The sequence below is a fragment of the Mustelus asterias genome, chromosome 5, assembly GCF_964213995.1.
Source record: "Mustelus asterias chromosome 5, sMusAst1.hap1.1, whole genome shotgun sequence".
In the NCBI taxonomy this organism is placed as follows: domain Eukaryota; kingdom Metazoa; phylum Chordata; class Chondrichthyes; order Carcharhiniformes; family Triakidae; genus Mustelus; species Mustelus asterias.
In genome coordinates this window covers 24,581,484-24,599,619 of record NC_135805.1, presented here as the reverse complement: position 1 = coordinate 24,599,619, position 18,136 = coordinate 24,581,484, and the positions used below count along the sequence as shown (strand labels likewise).

The window sequence follows — 18,136 nt, the reverse complement described above, 5'->3', positions numbered from 1 at the left end:
GCAGCAATCAAGTTATACTACTGAATTCTCAGCCTCAATGCAAGTTTTTCCTAATCCGATGAGTAATACAAGTCAAAGGGACCATTAATCAAACACAGATTTTATTTTTATCATAAATTGGAGAGGAGAAGAATCTCTTAGTTTCCTCCCAGTCAAAATCATCAAGGCATCACAGCTTCCCTGAAGCAATTTGCGCTGAGCCATCTTGAGTCCAATGTGAACTTTCTATTAAAATAGATTAACTTTCAAACTGTGCATCTAACAGGGAATGCTGTGATACAAACAGAACAATAGTGCCCACATCCTGTTTAAGGCATGTTACACAGGAACAGGAGTAGACCAAATTAGCCTCTCAAGCCTGTCTCCCCATTCAGTTCAGTCATGGCTAATCTGTACATCAATCCCATTTACCTGCCTTTGAGCCACTTCCCTTGATATCCTTGCCTATCGACTGCAGTGTTATTTTTACTCTAATTATATTCACTCTGCAATTTCTCGGAGATCTAATCGGAAAGAAGTTGGAACTCAACTGGATGTGCAGACTTCAACCTGAACTGCCCATAATGTCTGACAACCTGGGTACAGTAACGTTGTAATTATATTGCTGGAATATTAGAGTTCTGAATTCATAACCTGGAAACCTGGATTAAAATCGCACCACAGTAGCGGGGGAATTTAAATGAATCAAATAAATCTAGAATTAAACACATACTCGAGCAAAAATAGGAAGACAGATTATTACTTGAATGGGTGTAAATTGAGACTGGTGGATACTTAGCGAGACCTTGGTGTCCTCATGCATCAGTCGCTGAAAGTAAGCGTGCAGGTAGGTACAGCAGGCAGTAAAGGCGGCAAATGGTATGTTTGCCTTCACTGCGAGAGGATTTGAGTATAGGAATAGGGAGGCTTTACTGCAATTGTACAGGGCATTGGTGAGGCCACACCTGGAGTATTGTGCGTAGCTTGTCTTATGAGGAGAGACTAAGTTGATTAGGATTGTATTCATTGGAATTTAGAAGAGCAAGTGGGGATCTCATAGAAATTTATAAAATTCTAACAGGATTAGACAGGGTTGATTCAGAAAGAATGTTCCCAATGGTGGGGGAGTCCAGAACTAGGGGTCATAGTTTACGGATAAGGGGTAATTCTTTTCGGACTGAGGTGAGGAGAAATTTCTTCACCCAGAGAATGGTGAATCTGTGGAACTCACTATCACAGAAAATAGTCGAGGCCAAAACATTGAGTGATTTCCAGAAGAAATTAGATATAGCTCTTGGGGCTAAAGGGATCAAGGGATATGGGGGCGGTGGGGGGGGGGGGGTTGCTACATGTGACTGCAGATGTACAGCAAGGTGTTTGATTCTTAGCTGACTCTGAAATGGCCTCCCAAGCTATGCAGTTGTATCAAAGTACTACAGAACAGTCTAATTAGAATGAAACTGGATGGCTCACGTGGATACATCAAAGGCACACCCTGTCCAGCCCTGTCAACCCAACAAAGTCTTCCTCATTAACATCTGAGTACTTGTTATATTCACAGAACCGTGTCTATCAATGTTGCAGACTCCCTCTTGACAATCCCTGGTGTTGATGGATCTTACTTACCAAAGGTGGTGTGATGCAGTGATAACAGGCAGGAGGGAAGTCCTGGGAGTCCTAAACAGTGATTCTGGATCACATGAAGTCTAATGGCATCAAGTGAAATATGGACAAGGAAGTATCCTAAATGTACTCTGGGTGGCCTGGAACATCCATCACCAGGAGTGTCTCAGTAGCACCACTGCTGACCATGTTGGTCACGCGTTGAAGGACATATCTGTCAGACTTGGCCTGCGCTAAATGATGAAAGAACCATCACAAGGGAAAACTATACTTGACCTGTGTCACAGATGTATCTGCCCATGACAGTATTGGCAGAAGTGATCATTGCCCAGTTCTTCTGGTGATGAAGCCCCCCCCCCCCGACCCCATCCCTGTAACCCCAGGTATTTACCCCACGAATCCCTCTAACCTACATATCTTGCGACAGTAAGGAGCAATTTAGCAAGGCCAATCCATCTAACCCTGCACATCTTTGGACTGTGGGAGGAAACCGGATCACCTGGAAGAAGCCACACAGACACGGGGAGAACGTGCAAACTCCACACAGACAGCCATTCAAGGCCGGAATCGAATATGGATCCCCGGCGCTGAGAGGCAACAGTGCTTGCCACCTCACACATACTACAAAGGAAGATGGTTGTGGTTGGTTTTTCTGTACCTTTTGGTGCTTACTTTTATTCCAACCAAAAAACCCAATTCAAATTGAATCCAATACATGGTCCCCACGAGGGACAAACAAGATCCAAGATGACAAGATTAGACATTGCATTTCACCTTGGACTTGATCAAACAAGATCCAAGCTGGTATAATACCCCCTCCCAGGCTCGATCTAATGCTTCAACTTAGCCAAAAGGTCGAGATGGCTTTGAAAAGTTGCATCAGGTAAGGCCTCAGTTTAACCTCAATGGCTACCCTGATCGTTTGCTCTACCTGAGCCTGGACAAAGCACCATCGCAGGCGTCAGCACACTCCCGGTGCAATGGGCTAGCCTCGACCCCTGCCAGGTAAGTGGAGGCCAATCATCTCAACTCCAGGATATTGCTGTACAAGTTCCTCAAGGATTGAACCAAACATCTTCATCAATAACCTTCCCTCTAGCATAAACTCAGAAGGTGGAGGTGTTCACTGATCGTTGTGAGTTGTTTTGTTCCAATTGCAATTCCTTCGTTAATAATTGGTGCCCTAACAACATTCTGGCTGGGTTGCTAAAAGGCAAGTAATATTAATGACACACTCCAACAAGGGTTTAATCACTTCCCCTCAACATTCAACAGTAAGCAGGACCAGGACTTTGGGCAGGGAGGGGAGGATGTAGTTCTCACTGACAAGGCCAGTGTTTGTTGTCCATCCCAAGTTGCCCTGAGAAGAGGGTGAAAGGCTGCCATCTTGAACTGCTGCAGTGTATGATTTGATCCAACCACATGAGAGGACAGATAAGAGTTAACCATGTTAGCGTGGGACTGGAGTCACACCAATCAACATTTGAGAACCTTTGAGGGGGTCTGAAGGTTTTCTTCAAAGGAAACCCCGAACTGATGCACCAAATTTTGGCAGGTAAAAAGATCATCACAGAATCCCTACAATACAGAAAGAGACCATTCAGCCCATCAAGCCTGCATCAACAGCAATCCCACCCAGGCCCTATCTCTGTAACCCCAAGTATTTACCCTACTAAGGACGGCACTGTGGTTAGCACTGCTGCCTCACGGTGCCATGGACCCGGATTCAATTCCCGGCTGTGTGGATTCTGTACATTCCCCCCCATGTCTGCGTGGGTTTCCTCCGGGTGCTCCGGTTTCCTCCCACAGTCTGAAAGATGTGTTGGTTAGGGGCATTGGCCATGCTGAATTCTCTCTCAGTGTACCCAAACAGGCACCAGAGTGTGGCGACTAAGAGATTTTCATTGTAGTGTTAATATAAGCCTACTCGTGATACTAATAAATAAACTTTAAACTACTAATCCCCCTGATACTAAGGGGTACATTAGCATGGCCAATCAACCTAACCCACACATCTTTGGACTGGAAGGGAACCTGAGCACCTGGTGGAAACCCACGCAGACACAGGGAGAATGTGCAAACTCCATGGAGATAGTCACCCAAGGCTGGAATCGAACCCGGGTTCCTGGCGCTGTGAGGCAACAGTGCTAACCGTTGTGTCACTGTGCTGCCCCCTATTTAAAATCTAGGTCAAATAAATGTCCTGGAGTGGAGGAATATATTAATTTGACCAAATAGTCACATTGCTTCTGGACAACTCACCAGTTCGATAGAGATCAATTGCAGGGCAAATCAAAAATGTATTACTTTATGTACTCATGTTTCAAAGTATCAATATGTTTGATTTAGTTGAGCAGCACAGGCTTGGAGGGCCGAAGGGCCTGTTTCCTGTGCTGTACTGTTCTTTGTTCTTTGTTCCTTTGCAAATGTTTCTATCACACGTCTGTTTCATGTGGTTAACAGGATTTCTGCTCACCCCACCTCAATTCGGAAACAATTTTAACATCTAAATCTGTTTTTAAAAGTTAAAACAGCTTTGTTTCCTGTGGCTAAAAAAAACATCATTACCATAGCTAAATCCATCAACATTCTTGGGGGTCATGTTTGACCAGAAGTGGACAAGCCGCACAAATATCTTGACTTTAAGAGCGGATCAGTACCTGAGTATTCTGTACTCAGGTACAGAGAGTACCTTCCAACTCCAAGCTGTCCATCATCACCAAGGAACAAGTTTGGAGTGTGACGTGATACTCTATTTGCCTGGTTGAGTGCAGTTCCAATAACACTCAAGAAGGTAGACAAAGCAGCCCATTTGATTAACTCCGCATTCACTTTCTTACACCTGCACTCTTCCAGCCCACATGCTACAAGATGCACTGCAACAACTTCCCAAGGCCACTTAGGAACAGGAGTAAGCCATTCATCCAATCGAGCCTGCTCAGCTATTCAATTAGATCATGGCTGATCATCTACCCCTGTGCTACTTTCACTTTAACAGTGCCTTCCAAACTTGTGACCCCTATCACCTGGAGGAACGAAGGCAACAGACAGATGGGAAAACGACCATCTACAAATACCTCTCCAAGTCACACAAGGAGGCAGTGGCACAGTGGTATCGTCACTGGCCTAGTAATCCAGAGTTCGAATAGCACCACTGCAGATGATGAAATTTGAATCAAGGAATTAAAAGTCTAATGGTGACCATGGTACCGTTGTCAATTGTCATAATAACCCATCTGACTCACTAATGCCCTTCAGGGAAGGAAATCTGTAGTCCTTATCTGACCTATACGTGGCTCCAGATCCATAACAATGTAGTTGACTCTTAAATGCCCTCAGATATGGGCAATAAATGATGGTCCAGCCAGCAACGCCCACATCCCATGAATGAATTTTTAAACATCCTGACTTGGAACTATAATTGCCATTCCTTCATTGTTCCTGGGTCTACATCTAGGAACTCCTTGTCCAACAATACTATAGGTGTACCTACATAACACAAACTGCAGCAGTTCAAGAATGAGATGCATCAATACCTTCGAGGGCAACTGGAGATAGCAATAAATGTGGGCTTGCCGACAACACCCACATTCCATAAACTATCTATCTCTACTGTTCTGTTTTGAAGCCATTTTGAAGTTAATTCACTCTGAGCTACAAAACAGGCACTGATGGAATTTGAATTGATCTCAGGTAATGTTAACTGTAGCATTCTGTCTGCAGGATCCAAAAACAAAAACCTGTTATTCAGTTACAGATAATTGGCAATTGCACAGCAAAGAAGACCACAGGATGGCATGGTGGTACAGTGATTAGCACTGTTCCCTCACAGCACCAGGGACCCGGGTTCAATTCTGGCCTCGGGTCAGTGTCTGTGTGGAGTTTGCACATTCTCCCCATGACTACATGGGTTTCCTCCGGGTGCTCTGGTTTCCTCCCACAGTCCAGAAATTTGTGGGTTAGGTTGATTGGCCATTCTAAATTGACCCTAGTGTCAGGGGATTAGCAGAGTAAATATGTGGGGTTACGGGAGTAGGGCCTGGGTGGGATTGTGCTTGGTGCAGACTTGATGGGCCAAATGGCCTCCTTCTGCACTGTAGTGATTCTATGATTCTAGGATGACTGGGGCGCAAAACAAAAAGATGTCAGGCTGTTGTAGTAAGAGTGCATGGGGTTCGGGACTGGAAGCACATTGTTGCGCAGTAAAGGGAGCTTCATTCTACATTTCATGTTGCTATATATTATTGGCACCTTGAGCCCAAATGGAAAATTTCCGAATCTCTAGCAGTAACATCCTACAGCTTGTAATGTGCATAAAAATCACAAAATCCTCAAAAATAAAAAAGTTTCAATTGACTTAAGAAAGAAATTAGGAGAGCCAGAAGGGGTCACGAGAAGGCCTTGGCAGGTAAGATCAAGGAGAACCCTAAGGCGTTCTATAAATATGTGAAGAGTAGAAGGATGAGATGTGAAGGAACAGGACCTATAAAAGGTGAAGCTGAGAAAGTCTGTACAGAACCGGAATAGCAGAGGTGCTTAATGAATATTTTACCTCGGTATTCACGGTGGAAAAAGACCTGGGTGGTTGTACTACAGGATTGAGGCGGACTGAAAAGATTGAGTATGTGGACATTAAGAAAGAGGATGTGTTGGAAATTTTGAATAGCATCAAGATAGATACGTCACCGGGACCGGATGGGATGTACCCCAGGTTACTGTGGGAGGCGAGGGAAGAGATTGCAGAGCCTCTGGCGATGATCTTTGCGTCGTCGATGGAGACAGGAGAGGTTCCGGAGGATTGGAGGATTGCGGATGTGGTTCCTATATTCAAGAAAGGGAATAGGAATAGCCCAGGAAATTACCAACTGGTGAGTCTAACCTCAGTGGTTGGTAAGTTGATGGAGAAGATCCTGAGGGACAGGATTTATGAACATTTAGAGAAGTTTAGTATGCTTAAAAGTAGTCAGCACGGCTTTGTCAAAGGCAAATCGTGCCTTACGAGCCTGGTGGAGTTCTTTGAAAATGTGACTAAACACATTGACGAAGGAAAAGCGGTAGATGTGGTTTACATGGACTTCAGCAAGGCATTCGATAAGGTCCCCCATGCAAGACTTCTCGAGAAAGTGAGGGGGCATGGGATCCAAGGGGCTGTTGCCTTGTGGATCCAGAACTGGCTTGCCTGCAGAAGGCAGAGAGTGGTTGTAGACGGGTCTTTTCCTGAATGGAGGTCGGTCACCAGTGGAGTGCCCCAGGGATCTGTTCTGGGACCCTTGCTGTTTGTCATTTTCATAAATGACCTGGATGAGGAAGTGGAGGGATGGGTTGGTAAGTTTGCCGACGACACGAAGGTTGTTGGTGTTGTGGATAGGTTGGAGGGATGTCAGAAGCTGCAGCGTGACATAGATAGGATGCAAGACTGGGCGGAGAAGTGGCAGATGGACTTCAACCCGGATAAATGTATAGTGGTCCATTTTGGCAGGTCAAATGGGATGAAGGAGTATAATATCAAGGGTGAGACTCTTAGCAGTGTACAGGATCAGAAGGACCTTGGGGTCCGGGTCCATAGGACTCTTAAATCGGCCTCGCAGGTAGAGGAGGTGGTTAAGAAGGCGTATGGTGTGCTGGCCTTCATCAATCGAGGGATTGAGTTTAGGAGTCGTGAGATAATGATGCAGCTTTATAAGACCCTCGTCAGACCCCACTTGGAGTACTGTGCTCAGTTCTGGTCGCCTCATTACAGGAGGGATGTGGAAATGATTGAAAGGGTGCAGAGAAGATTTACAAGGATGTTGCCTGGATTGGTTGGCATGCCTTATGAGGATAGGCTGAGGGAGATCGGTCTTTTCTTCTTGGAGAGACGAAGGATGAGAGGTGATCTGATAGAGGTGTACAAGATGTTGAGAGGTATAGATCGGGTGGACTCTCAGAGGCGTTTTCCCAGGGCTGAAATGGCTGCTACGAGAGGACACAGGTTTAAGGTGCTGGGGAGTAGGTACAGAGGAGATGTCAGGGGTAAGTTTTTCACTCAGAGGGTGGGGGTGAGTGGAATCGGCTGCCGTCAGCGGTGGTGGAGGCAAACTCAATAGGGTCTTTTAAGAGACTTCTGGATGAGTACATGGGACTTAATAGGATTGAGGGTTATAGGTAAGTGGACCTAAGGGCCTGTATGGGGCCTGTTTGTGCTGTTTGTTCTATGTTCTATGAAAAAGGTTAAATCGTTATTTCATTTTCTGGTGTCCAATATTGAAAACTGGTGAACTCAATCGGGGAAATAATTACGAGGAGTTACTGAACTAGATAATTATTGCTGAAGAGAGCACCACAGGATATCACAGCAATTAAATAATGTCCAACTTCGGATGCGTTTCCCACTAGCCACAATAACATAATTTAACTGAACACCGGTGAGCAGTTGATCCTATGATTTACTTAGCCCCCGTATGACTCCACAGAACACCAGCTGTTCCACAATATGCTCCAGCCCATTAAACATGTCCATTTTTTTATTGACTAGAAAGCACTTTAAATGTACTTACAGGGGAGTTACCACCTTCCCAATCGTAGCGCAACATGTAACCCAACAGGATGCCATTTATTTCCTCCTCCGGAGGTCCAACCCATTCGACCGTCAATGCGGAATCACTCACTTGGATGCTGACATTATAAGGGGAAGCCGTTGGGACTGGAAAGGAAAGAAATGCATGAGTCACCTTGTTTTCAAACTGCTTGCACGTTATTGAACTTAATACAAAAAAAACACAAATTGTGCAGGCAGCATGGCACTGTTATCTCAACAGAATATGTGGAGCAGTTGACTGAAAGGCTGGGGATGGTGGTGGTGGTGGTGGGGTCGGGGGGGCAGTAGGGGGGTGTGGAGTAATAGTATTGTTGGTGAAGAAAAGGGAAAAGGGAAATTTGATGAAGCCTAATCTGATTGAACCTTCCAAGACACAGGATGGCGTCGCACGTTTAACCAAACCAAAATGGAACTTTCTAGCTCAACCAACGGTACAGAATGAAAGATAATGGTGGTACAGAGAGGATGTTTCCACTTGCTGGTTAGAGCATTGCTAAAGGCCATCAATATAAGATAGTCACCAAGAAATCCAATAAGAAATTCCAAAAGAAACTTCTTCACCCAATGGCTGGTGAGAAAGTGGAACTCGCAACCACACAAAGCAGTTGAAGTGAGTGGTACAGTTGCATTTCAGGGAAAACTAGACAAGCATATACATAGCAGAGAAAGGACTCGAGGGTTACACTGACAGAGTTAAAGGAGGAAAGGTAGGAGGACGCTTCCAGTACACAGTTACAGTTTTGCCACAAGAAATTACACTTGATGGAACGGGGGCTTTGGGTTCATACAGCAATAGGAAGAAGAGTGAGGGGAGGGGTTACATAAGAAGTCCGAAACAAGAGCAGGTTATACAGCCACTTGAGTGTGCTCCACCATTTAGTAAGATCATGTCTGATCCTTTACCTCAACTCCACTTTTCCGTCATGATCCCGCTTGACCACCTTAAAAATCCAAAGGTCTGTCAAACTCAACCTTTAAAATCTCCAACAACTGAATATCCACAGCTCTCTGGGGTAGATAATTCCAAAGACTCACAACCCATTGTGTGAAGAGATTTCTTCTCACCTAAGAGACTAAGCACCCTAGTTCTATACTTACCAGCCTGGGGAAATATCTCCTTAGCATCCACCCTGCTTTTCAATCCAAGTATCTCTCATTCTTCTAAACTCCAGAGATTATAAACCCAATCTACTCTATTTCTACTCAAAGGATAATTCGTCGTGTCCTGGAGCCAGACTACTGAACTTGCGCTGCATCCATTCTAAGGCAAGTATATCCTTCCATAGAATACAGAAACAAAAGAACTCCAGGTATGATATCTTCCAAGACCAGTATAATGACAGCAAGACTTCCTTGCGTACTCAAATCAATCCCTGGGCAATAAAAGCCAATTTACCATATTTCCCTTCCTAATTATTACCTGTAACTGCATGTTGAATTAATGCTCAACTTTGAGTTTTTGTACAAATACACCCAAATGCCTCTTGACACCAACGTTTAATAGTTCCTCACCTTTTAAAACAAATTATTTTTTTTTCTACTGTTACTGCCAAAGTGAATAACGTCACATTTCTCCGCATTCTACCTCACTTGCCACCTTCCTGCGCATTTACTGAACATACAATATCTGTATCCCTTCAAAGATTTGCGTTTAACTTTTCTTTCCAGCTTTGCATCATTAGCAAGCTTAGATAAATTAGACTCAGCCCCTTCAACCAAGACATTAATATTGATTGCAAAAAGCGGAGGCTCAGCAAAAACCTTAGTAGCAACAAATTGTCAACCTGACAATGACTATTTAATCCTGTTTCCTGTCCTTTAACTAATTCTCTATCCACATTAATGTATTACCTCAAACCCCATGAGCTCTTATGCTGAGCAATAGCCTTTCATGTGACACCTTGCAAATAGGTTTTGAAAATCCAAATATTCTACGTTCACTGTTTTCTTGTATCTACTTGACTAACTACAAGTTGAAAAATCGAACACAATTTCCCTTTCAAAAGACAACTGATTCTATGTAACCCCATGAGGATTTTTTAAGTCCCCTGTTAGCACCTCCTTAATAATGGATTCCAGTGTTTCCCCGATTGATGTTAAGCTAACTGTACTGTACTTCTGTGTTTTATCTTTCTCCTTCAGACTTTGAATCATGATGTTACATTTGCCAACTTCCAATCCTCTGGGACCATGCCAGAATGTAGAGCATTTTGGAAGTTCAGCAGCATCCACCATCTTTATAGCCACCTCTTAGAGAATTCTCGGACATAGTCTATCGGGACTAAGGTATTGGTCAACTTTAAGTCTCAATTTCTCCTGTACATTTACTTCACTAATACTAATTTATTTTTAATTTTAAGTTCCTCACTCTCTTTGGATTCATGGCAAGTAAAAAGAAAATCTAGTTTCTATTATTTCCTTCTTCCCCATTGTAACACCTCCTGTCTCAGCTTCAAAATGCTTACTTTCACTGCTTTCTAAAAGTCAATTTGATAGCGACTTTTGAAGATGGAAGAGGTGTAGCAAGGGAAAAAGGTCTACCATTGGAAATTGCCTAGAAAGAAAACAAACACTTACCTCCTTCTGTTGTTTTAGCCTGGATCACAGAGCAGCGATTGGACCATCCAACTTCATTCTTGCAAGAGACACAGATATTGTAGGAAGTCATGGCTAGTAGCCGCAGGATGCTATACTGGTATGGTGGAACTTTAGTTTTGTAGGTAAGCACTGGACTTGTCATGTTTTTATCATCATGTGCAACTTCCTGGACCTGATCATAACAACAAAGCAAAATCAGCCTGACACAGAGAACTAGTTGAATTCATAGTGCCACTGACAGCAGTTACTTCAAATAATTGGCAAAAAAAATCTAGGTGAGAAATGAGACGAATCTTGCTTCGGCAACGAATTGATTTGAAATGCACAGCCTGAAAGGCTGGTGAGAGTAGATTCAAGTAACCATCAAAAGGGAGTTGGATATATTCCAACGGGAAAAGAGCAGGCGACTCGGGCTAATTGGATAAGCAATTGGCAAAGGACCAGCAGAAGCACCACAATGGGCTGAGTGGTCTCCTTCTGTGCTTTATGATTCTCTGGCGTAGCTGCCTCCAATATTGTGACAATTCACAAGCTTTCAGAATACAAGGCCAACAAAGCTGAACAGTAACAATTGAGAGTTGTATCGTTACCCCAATTAAGCAAAACATTTTACGCCTTGGCATAGTGAGAAAATTGGGTTTAAACGACCAAAGCTGCTGTTGAGGAAACTCTTGAAGTAAGAGCTAGCCCAGGAGAGAGAGTTAGAAAGAGAGTTACAAAGTCCCGTCTCAGTTACAAAATTATCATAAACTTCTAATGCTGAGACATCGGATCGTGGCAAATCAAAGTATTTCCCCAGCAAACACAAAATAATTCATTAGCTGTATTTTAGATCTTAATTGTCAAGTACCCTGCAGGTCACAGGCATGTTCAACACCAAACAATTCAAACAATTTCAATTAACAAGCCCCAGTACATTATTTTTAAAATAACCAATCATTTTGACCACAACTGAAGAATTCAATCTTGGCTGCAAAAAACTACAATCACACTCCTATGCACAGCTCACAAATATCTTAAAGGTTAGTAATTTAATCATAGAATACAATCCCTACAGTTCAAAAGGAGGCCATTCGGCCCATCGAACCTGCACCGACAACAATCCCACCCAGGCCCTATCCCCATAACCCCATGTATTTACCTTTCTAAGGGTAAATTTGGCATGGCCAATTAGCCTAACCCACACATCTTTGGAATTCCAGTTTCGTATGACTTGATCATGGAACACCACAGTCCTGTTATCTACATGCTTGATTAGCCCAACTCTCAAGCAGCAGCCTATTGTCCTCATTTCCATTGCCTGTGTGCTCAACTATTGCAATTCCTATTAGATATGTATTTGTCACACTGGGGAATTGTTGGGGAACAACTCAATGTAAAAAAGTATGAACGTTGTTAGAAGAAAGAGCAAGATGGGAGTTCTGGGGAATGTCTCAGCAGGTTGATGGCTGTACGAATATGAACCGACGGTCATAGGCTTATTAGATGGGCATCACTGCCCATCCCTAATTACTCTTGAAAGTATGGCGGGTGTGCTGCCTTCTTGAACTGCCATAGTCCACCTGGTGCAAGTACATCCACAGTGCTGTTAGGAAGGGAGGCTTTTGTCTCTCAGTAGCAGCACTGCAAGAGTGGCTGCACCATATGGATTGCAGTGGTTGAAGAAAGCAGCTCACCACCAATTTCTCGAGGATAATTAGGGATGTGCAACAAATGTTGCCAGCAATGCCCACATCCCATGAAAGAATACAAAAACTTTTAAGTAGGCATTGCAGAAATTATTGTGGAATGATAGATGATTGTACAGAAAGCAGTGATTTAAAACGCCATGCTCGTGCGGGCTTTCTGAAAGAGCTTTGCAATTAGTCCCACTCTTCTGTCCTCTTCCCTGGCCCTGGAATATTTATCCTTTCAAGTTTTATCCAACTACGTTTTGAGAGTTATTATTGGATCTGCTTACACCACCCCTTCAGACAGCGCATTCCTAGATCGCAAAATCTTTGTTGTATAAAAATTAATCCTCAACATCGCTTTTGCTCCTTTGTTCACGAATCCTATTGAATCTCTGGTTCCCGACACATCAGTGACATCAGATTCGGAACACTTCTGTCAAATGTTCTCTTAACCAGCTCTGCTCGAAAGAAAATCATCCCAATTTTCCTTGGTTCAAAGTTCAGATCAAAATACTAAAATAGAAATTCTGGTGATCAGAAATCTGCATATTTGAACACTATTATATTGGTACAATTTTCCCTTTGCACTTATTTGCATTATTATGCATATTCTCGAAGAAATTATGTAAAATTTCGCAGATTAGATTGGATATTTGTTGAAAACTTTAGTCCCCATGACTGCTCAGCGACTAGTACAGCCTATTTGCAATGCAGCGTTCTAAACCATGTTTTACAATTAATATAAAACAGTTTGTGGTGGACATGATGTCCTAAGTGGTTAAGTACAGAAAACAAGCCACCGTGTAATGACCATGAACACAACAAGGTGGTTTTGTGCTGCCTGACATGAGAACCTCGATTATCTTTGGCAATCCTATTTATTGCTGCATTAGGCAGGACAAGGAAAACTGAAACAAAGAGACAGAATTCTTTAATGAAAGGGTGATTCACGTAAGGAACATGTCAATCAAATCAGAGGTTTTGGGTTTTAGGAACAGCAATGTGAAAGGCATTTGTGTTTATAAAATTTAGCAAATGATCAGGAGAGATCGGATAAGAAAGAGGTGTGGTCATATAAACAGGGCCTAGTTTTAAGGCTGATAAAATTGGATATCCTAAATTAAAGAATTGGGCATATTAAAATCAAACACAGTCAAACCTGTGCAAGCCAATTGTACAAATACACAAACATGTCTGGGCCTGACCCATCAACCACCCATCAAAGGTTGTTACACTCTACTGATACTTAGCAGGAGATCATTGCACCTCATTGAAATGCACCGGCCTATTGTTAGAAGCCCAGATCGGGCCAGACTTTCTGTCACCGAGAGTTCCTGCAGTTACATGTAAGCAACAACATGGAGATGGACACTTGGGGGCGGAACCTGGTGTCCTGTCAGGCAGACATCAAGAAACCCACTGGGTATTGGAACCCCCTCCTGGGACCTCATTGGCCGGAAGCCAGAGAAGTTTCTGGAAAGCCAAGCAGGCAGGGGGATAAAGGAACATATTTTCAGACACTGCAGCGAAGACTCGACAGGGGAGACGACCTTGACCATTCGGAAGACTGACCAGAGAAGGAAGAAGCTGCCATCGAGACTCACCTTCGTGACGACGGACCAGAGGGACTCAAAGAATCGAGCCTGCAGTTTAACCAAACCATCTTGCGGGTAGTATACTTGAATCTGGGGTATCCTCTTGTTTTATGTGGGTAATTTAAGGGTTAATAGTGTTATTATTAATAAATTTGTTGAACCTTTACTTGTGTTTGTCCTTTGTTCATCTTGCAAATAAGGACACCGGGGTAAAACCTTGGAGTAAGTAAACTGGTCAAAAGTATCTGAGAATTAACAGGTACAACAGAGGTTCTACAGGCTAGCGAGCTACACTGACTGTCTTCTTCCACCAGAAGTTCTTACTGGAGCGGCACAGTGGTTAGCACTGCTGCCTCACAGCGTCAGGGACCTTGGTTCGATTCCCGGCTTAGGTCACTGTCTGTGTGGAGTCTGCACATTCTTCCCATGCCTGCATGGGTTTCCTCCGGGTGCTTCAGTTTCCTCCCACAGTCCGAAAGACGTGCTGGTTAGGTGCATTTGCAATGCAAAATTCTCCCTCCATGTACCCGAACAGGCTCCAGAGTTAGCGACTAGGGGATTTTCATTGTGGTGTTAATGTAAGCTTACTTGTGACACTAATGAATAAACTAAACTAAACTACTATGTCTTTGTCACTTCATCTGCTCCACCAGCACAATTTCAGCGGAAGTGTAGGTGAAAATCAGCCAGGCCCCCTCACTCTCATCACTGTCCAACGGCCCCTGTTGGAGACTGCCCTGGATGTGACATGAATGCAGGATTATAATCTTTCACTACAATCTCTGCCACAGCTGAATAGTGCACCAGCGTTCAACAATGAAAAAATGGCCACTTGGGTAAAACTGGGCAATCTTGCCAGTGGAGCTACACCCATCTTCCCCACTAGAAGTCAACACGTCCAGGAGAAAGGAGAGGATTCTGGAAAAACAAACATTCCAGGACTTGGCTGAGGGAAGTAGTGATTCTCAAAAAGATGAACCTAACTTGACTTTTCTCTTAAAAACAAAAGTAGTGACTAATTACTCAATGTCATCACTGTTAAATAAGGCACACTGACATCCTAAGACTTTGCCAGATAAAATACCTCCAGTGCCAAAACTAGTATGAGTCAATACACTTTTCAGACCATTAGGTTTGCAGTCCATAAAAGCCAATGACCTGTTCGCGCTGATTAACAATGTGTTACAGCTTTGCAGTATACACGATTCAGTAAATGTAAAGTCACAGCCAGCAAGTTGCAGTCCCCGGGTACCAAACCTGACAAAATCTGCCACATCTGTATGTGGCTTACAGAAGAGCAGTTGGTATAAATCAGCATGTTCCCATTCTCTGCACTCGCTCAGTCTCTACTGTAGCTGCACTTTAGAAGAAGCAAAATTTACCTGGATTTGGCAAATGCTGAGAGGGGAGTATCCATCAAAGCCAGATTCCCATGTCACTACAACAATGTGAGCAGTTTGGTTCTTAATCCGTAGGTCAGTTGGTGCATGTGGGACCTCTAATCAAGATGAAAAGAATTACAGCACATTATAACACTTGCTGAATATGATATTCATTTAGATGCACATGTAATTTCTCCTCCAAGTGTAAATCTACCGGGCTAAATATTACACTGCTCCCGTTTTCAGGTGTGGGGTCACAACTTGCCATTAGCCTCCATCTGGTCACATTGAGGCAGGCAGCACACAAACTGCCTGCTGCCCCACCATTCGAATCACTGCAGTGTTCAGCCTAGTTGGCTAAATGCTCAAAGATGGGCCCTGTGGTTGGCATGGCTAACGTGAGGTCCACCCTGTCTGCATCTCTTAAAGGAAGCCCACAGCTCTTAAAAGGGAGCTGTATTCATTACATTAAAATTGCTGCAGACTCTGTAGTCTATGTGGCTGGGAGAAGATGAACACCAAATGGTACAACGGCCAAGATATAGGACTCCCATGTTCTTGGGTGCAGCACTGAAGGCCGATAGCAGGAGAGAGATGTTTCTGCAGTGAGCCGGGAAGTCCTCAAGGAAATCTCTCAGAATGAAATGGGAGGCGTCTGCAAGGTCAATACCTGGAGTCTGGCCCAGAGGTCTTGGCAGCAATGGGGCAAAAGGTTTAATGACTTCACAAGGGTGATCAAGGTTATTGAATCTATCTACAAATGACATCTGTTGCCTATGACACCACTAGCTCCTGACACTGTTCAATGCAGCACACTCCCATCACTCACACATCGACAGCCCTGACTTTCAGATCAAACCTAACATTTGGTAGGTCCACCTGACACCCTCAGCCTCATCTCTCATAGCTTCCACCTGTGGTAGACACTTTGCCCAAACACATTGCATCACACCCATTGTCATGCTGCCCTCTGTTTTGAAGAGCAAGGTGCTCCATAACCTCTAGAATGCAGCAGAATTTGAGGAAGACAGGCACGCTACAACACTAAAACCCATGCTGGGACTACTTGCAGAGGTCATGGAGCTGGTTGTGACAGAGACGGCTGCATCTGCACTGCCGAGAACATTGAGGATCTCATGGCCATTGCCAAATCCCACCTCATCCTCACCTTGTCATCTGGCATAAAATGCAAGCTGCAGAATACACCGTGTGACCATGGAGCTCTTACTTCCACCTCACCATTCCGATTTTTTTACTTTCACATATCAAAGAACTGCTATTTAACCAGTTAGTGCAGTCTCACTAGGAACAGAGAGAAAGAGCTGCGAAAAACATCAGAGGTTGAAGCACTGGCACTTGATTGGACTGTTGCAACCATCTGCTCCGATGCTGGTGCAGTGCGCATCTTACAGAGTAGTATACAGTTGGGATCTGCATGTGGTGAGTCACCAGACACGAGTGCAGACAGGCCAGGGGGAAAAAGTTAGTTTGTGTGCCAGCTCCTTGCAGAGAGAGGACTCAGACAAGTTCTGAGCTGGGGCATCAATTGAGGACTTCAATGGGGCAGCCTGTGGAAGAATACTGTGAAGTATGCATGCAAAGATGCTTGGCGCACTGACAAGCCTGCCAGTCAGCCTTTTGTTACTGTCAAGGAGTCTGGCTCCAGCATGCACAGGGCACTTGCATAGACAGCTTTGTTCTCTTGTGGTCCTGCCCGGGAAGTAGCGTTTGATGGCCGTTGCCTCAGCACCCATTGCAGCAAACATCCAACAGCTCAGTGCTGCAATGGAAACTCAGAGATCATGAGGCACAGATTGCAGCCATCATGACTGTTGACCCGAGTGCTTAAAGAGGCAACGAAATTACCAACAAAACCATCAGATAGGTTTCCAAAAGCTTGGCACTGTGACAGCAGCACTGCTGACAACATTACACCTTGCCGGCAATATACGCATGCTCACTGGAGGTGAAGCCAGGTTCATATCTGGTTCTGATGAAAGATTACCGACCTGAAACATTAACTCAGCTTCTCTCTCCACAAACGCTGTCTGGCCTGCTGAGTATTGTGCCAGCTTGTGTGGCTTTTGCTACCAAATAAACCTGTTGGACTTTAACCTGGTGTTTTTAAACTTCTTACTGTGTTTACCCCAGTCCAACGCCGGCATCTCCACATCACTGCTGAGTATTACCAGCATTTTCTGTTTGTATTAGGACTCAGCTGCGAGAACCTGTGTGGTTGAACAGTCGTCCTCAGGCTCACCTATGAGGAACTGATTAAAGTTCAACTCCATTTTTGGAGGAGCCCCACCCCATTACTTATTGGAATCATCAATGCCATGGCTTACTTTCCTAATGTTCTTCACTGGCCATCCCATCACTGACGGCAGCACGGTAGCACAGTGGTTAGCACTGCTGCTTCACAGCTCCAGGGTCCCGGGTTCGATTCCCGGCTCGGGTCACTGTCTGTGTGGAGTTTGCACATTCTCCTCGTGTCTGCGTGGGTTTCCTCCGGGTGCTCCGGTTTCCTCCCACAGTCCAAAGATGTGCGGGTTAGGTTGATTGGCCAGGTTAAAAAAAAATTGCCCCTTAAGAGTCCTGAGATGCGTAGGTTAGAGGGATTAGCGGGTAAAATATGTGGGGGTAGGGCCTGGGTGGGATTGTGGTCGGTGCAGACTCGATGGGCCGAATGGCCTCCTTCTGCACTGTAGG

At 44.3% G+C, this 18,136-nt stretch overlaps 1 protein-coding gene across 1 annotated transcript in view; it reads right to left on the bottom strand.

Moving 5' to 3' along the window:
- Positions 1-18,136, bottom strand: part of mertka (c-mer proto-oncogene tyrosine kinase a) — a 137,527-nt gene that overhangs the window by 61,148 nt on the left and 58,243 nt on the right. Inside the window, exons 6-8 of the mRNA XM_078212285.1 lie at positions 15,428-15,543; positions 10,757-10,949; positions 8,139-8,284 (exon numbers count right to left, since the gene is read on the bottom strand). Of these exons, the coding sequence (XP_078068411.1) occupies positions 8,139-8,284; positions 10,757-10,949; positions 15,428-15,543 (455 nt within the window). The remainder of the gene's footprint in view (positions 1-8,138; positions 8,285-10,756; positions 10,950-15,427; positions 15,544-18,136) is intronic.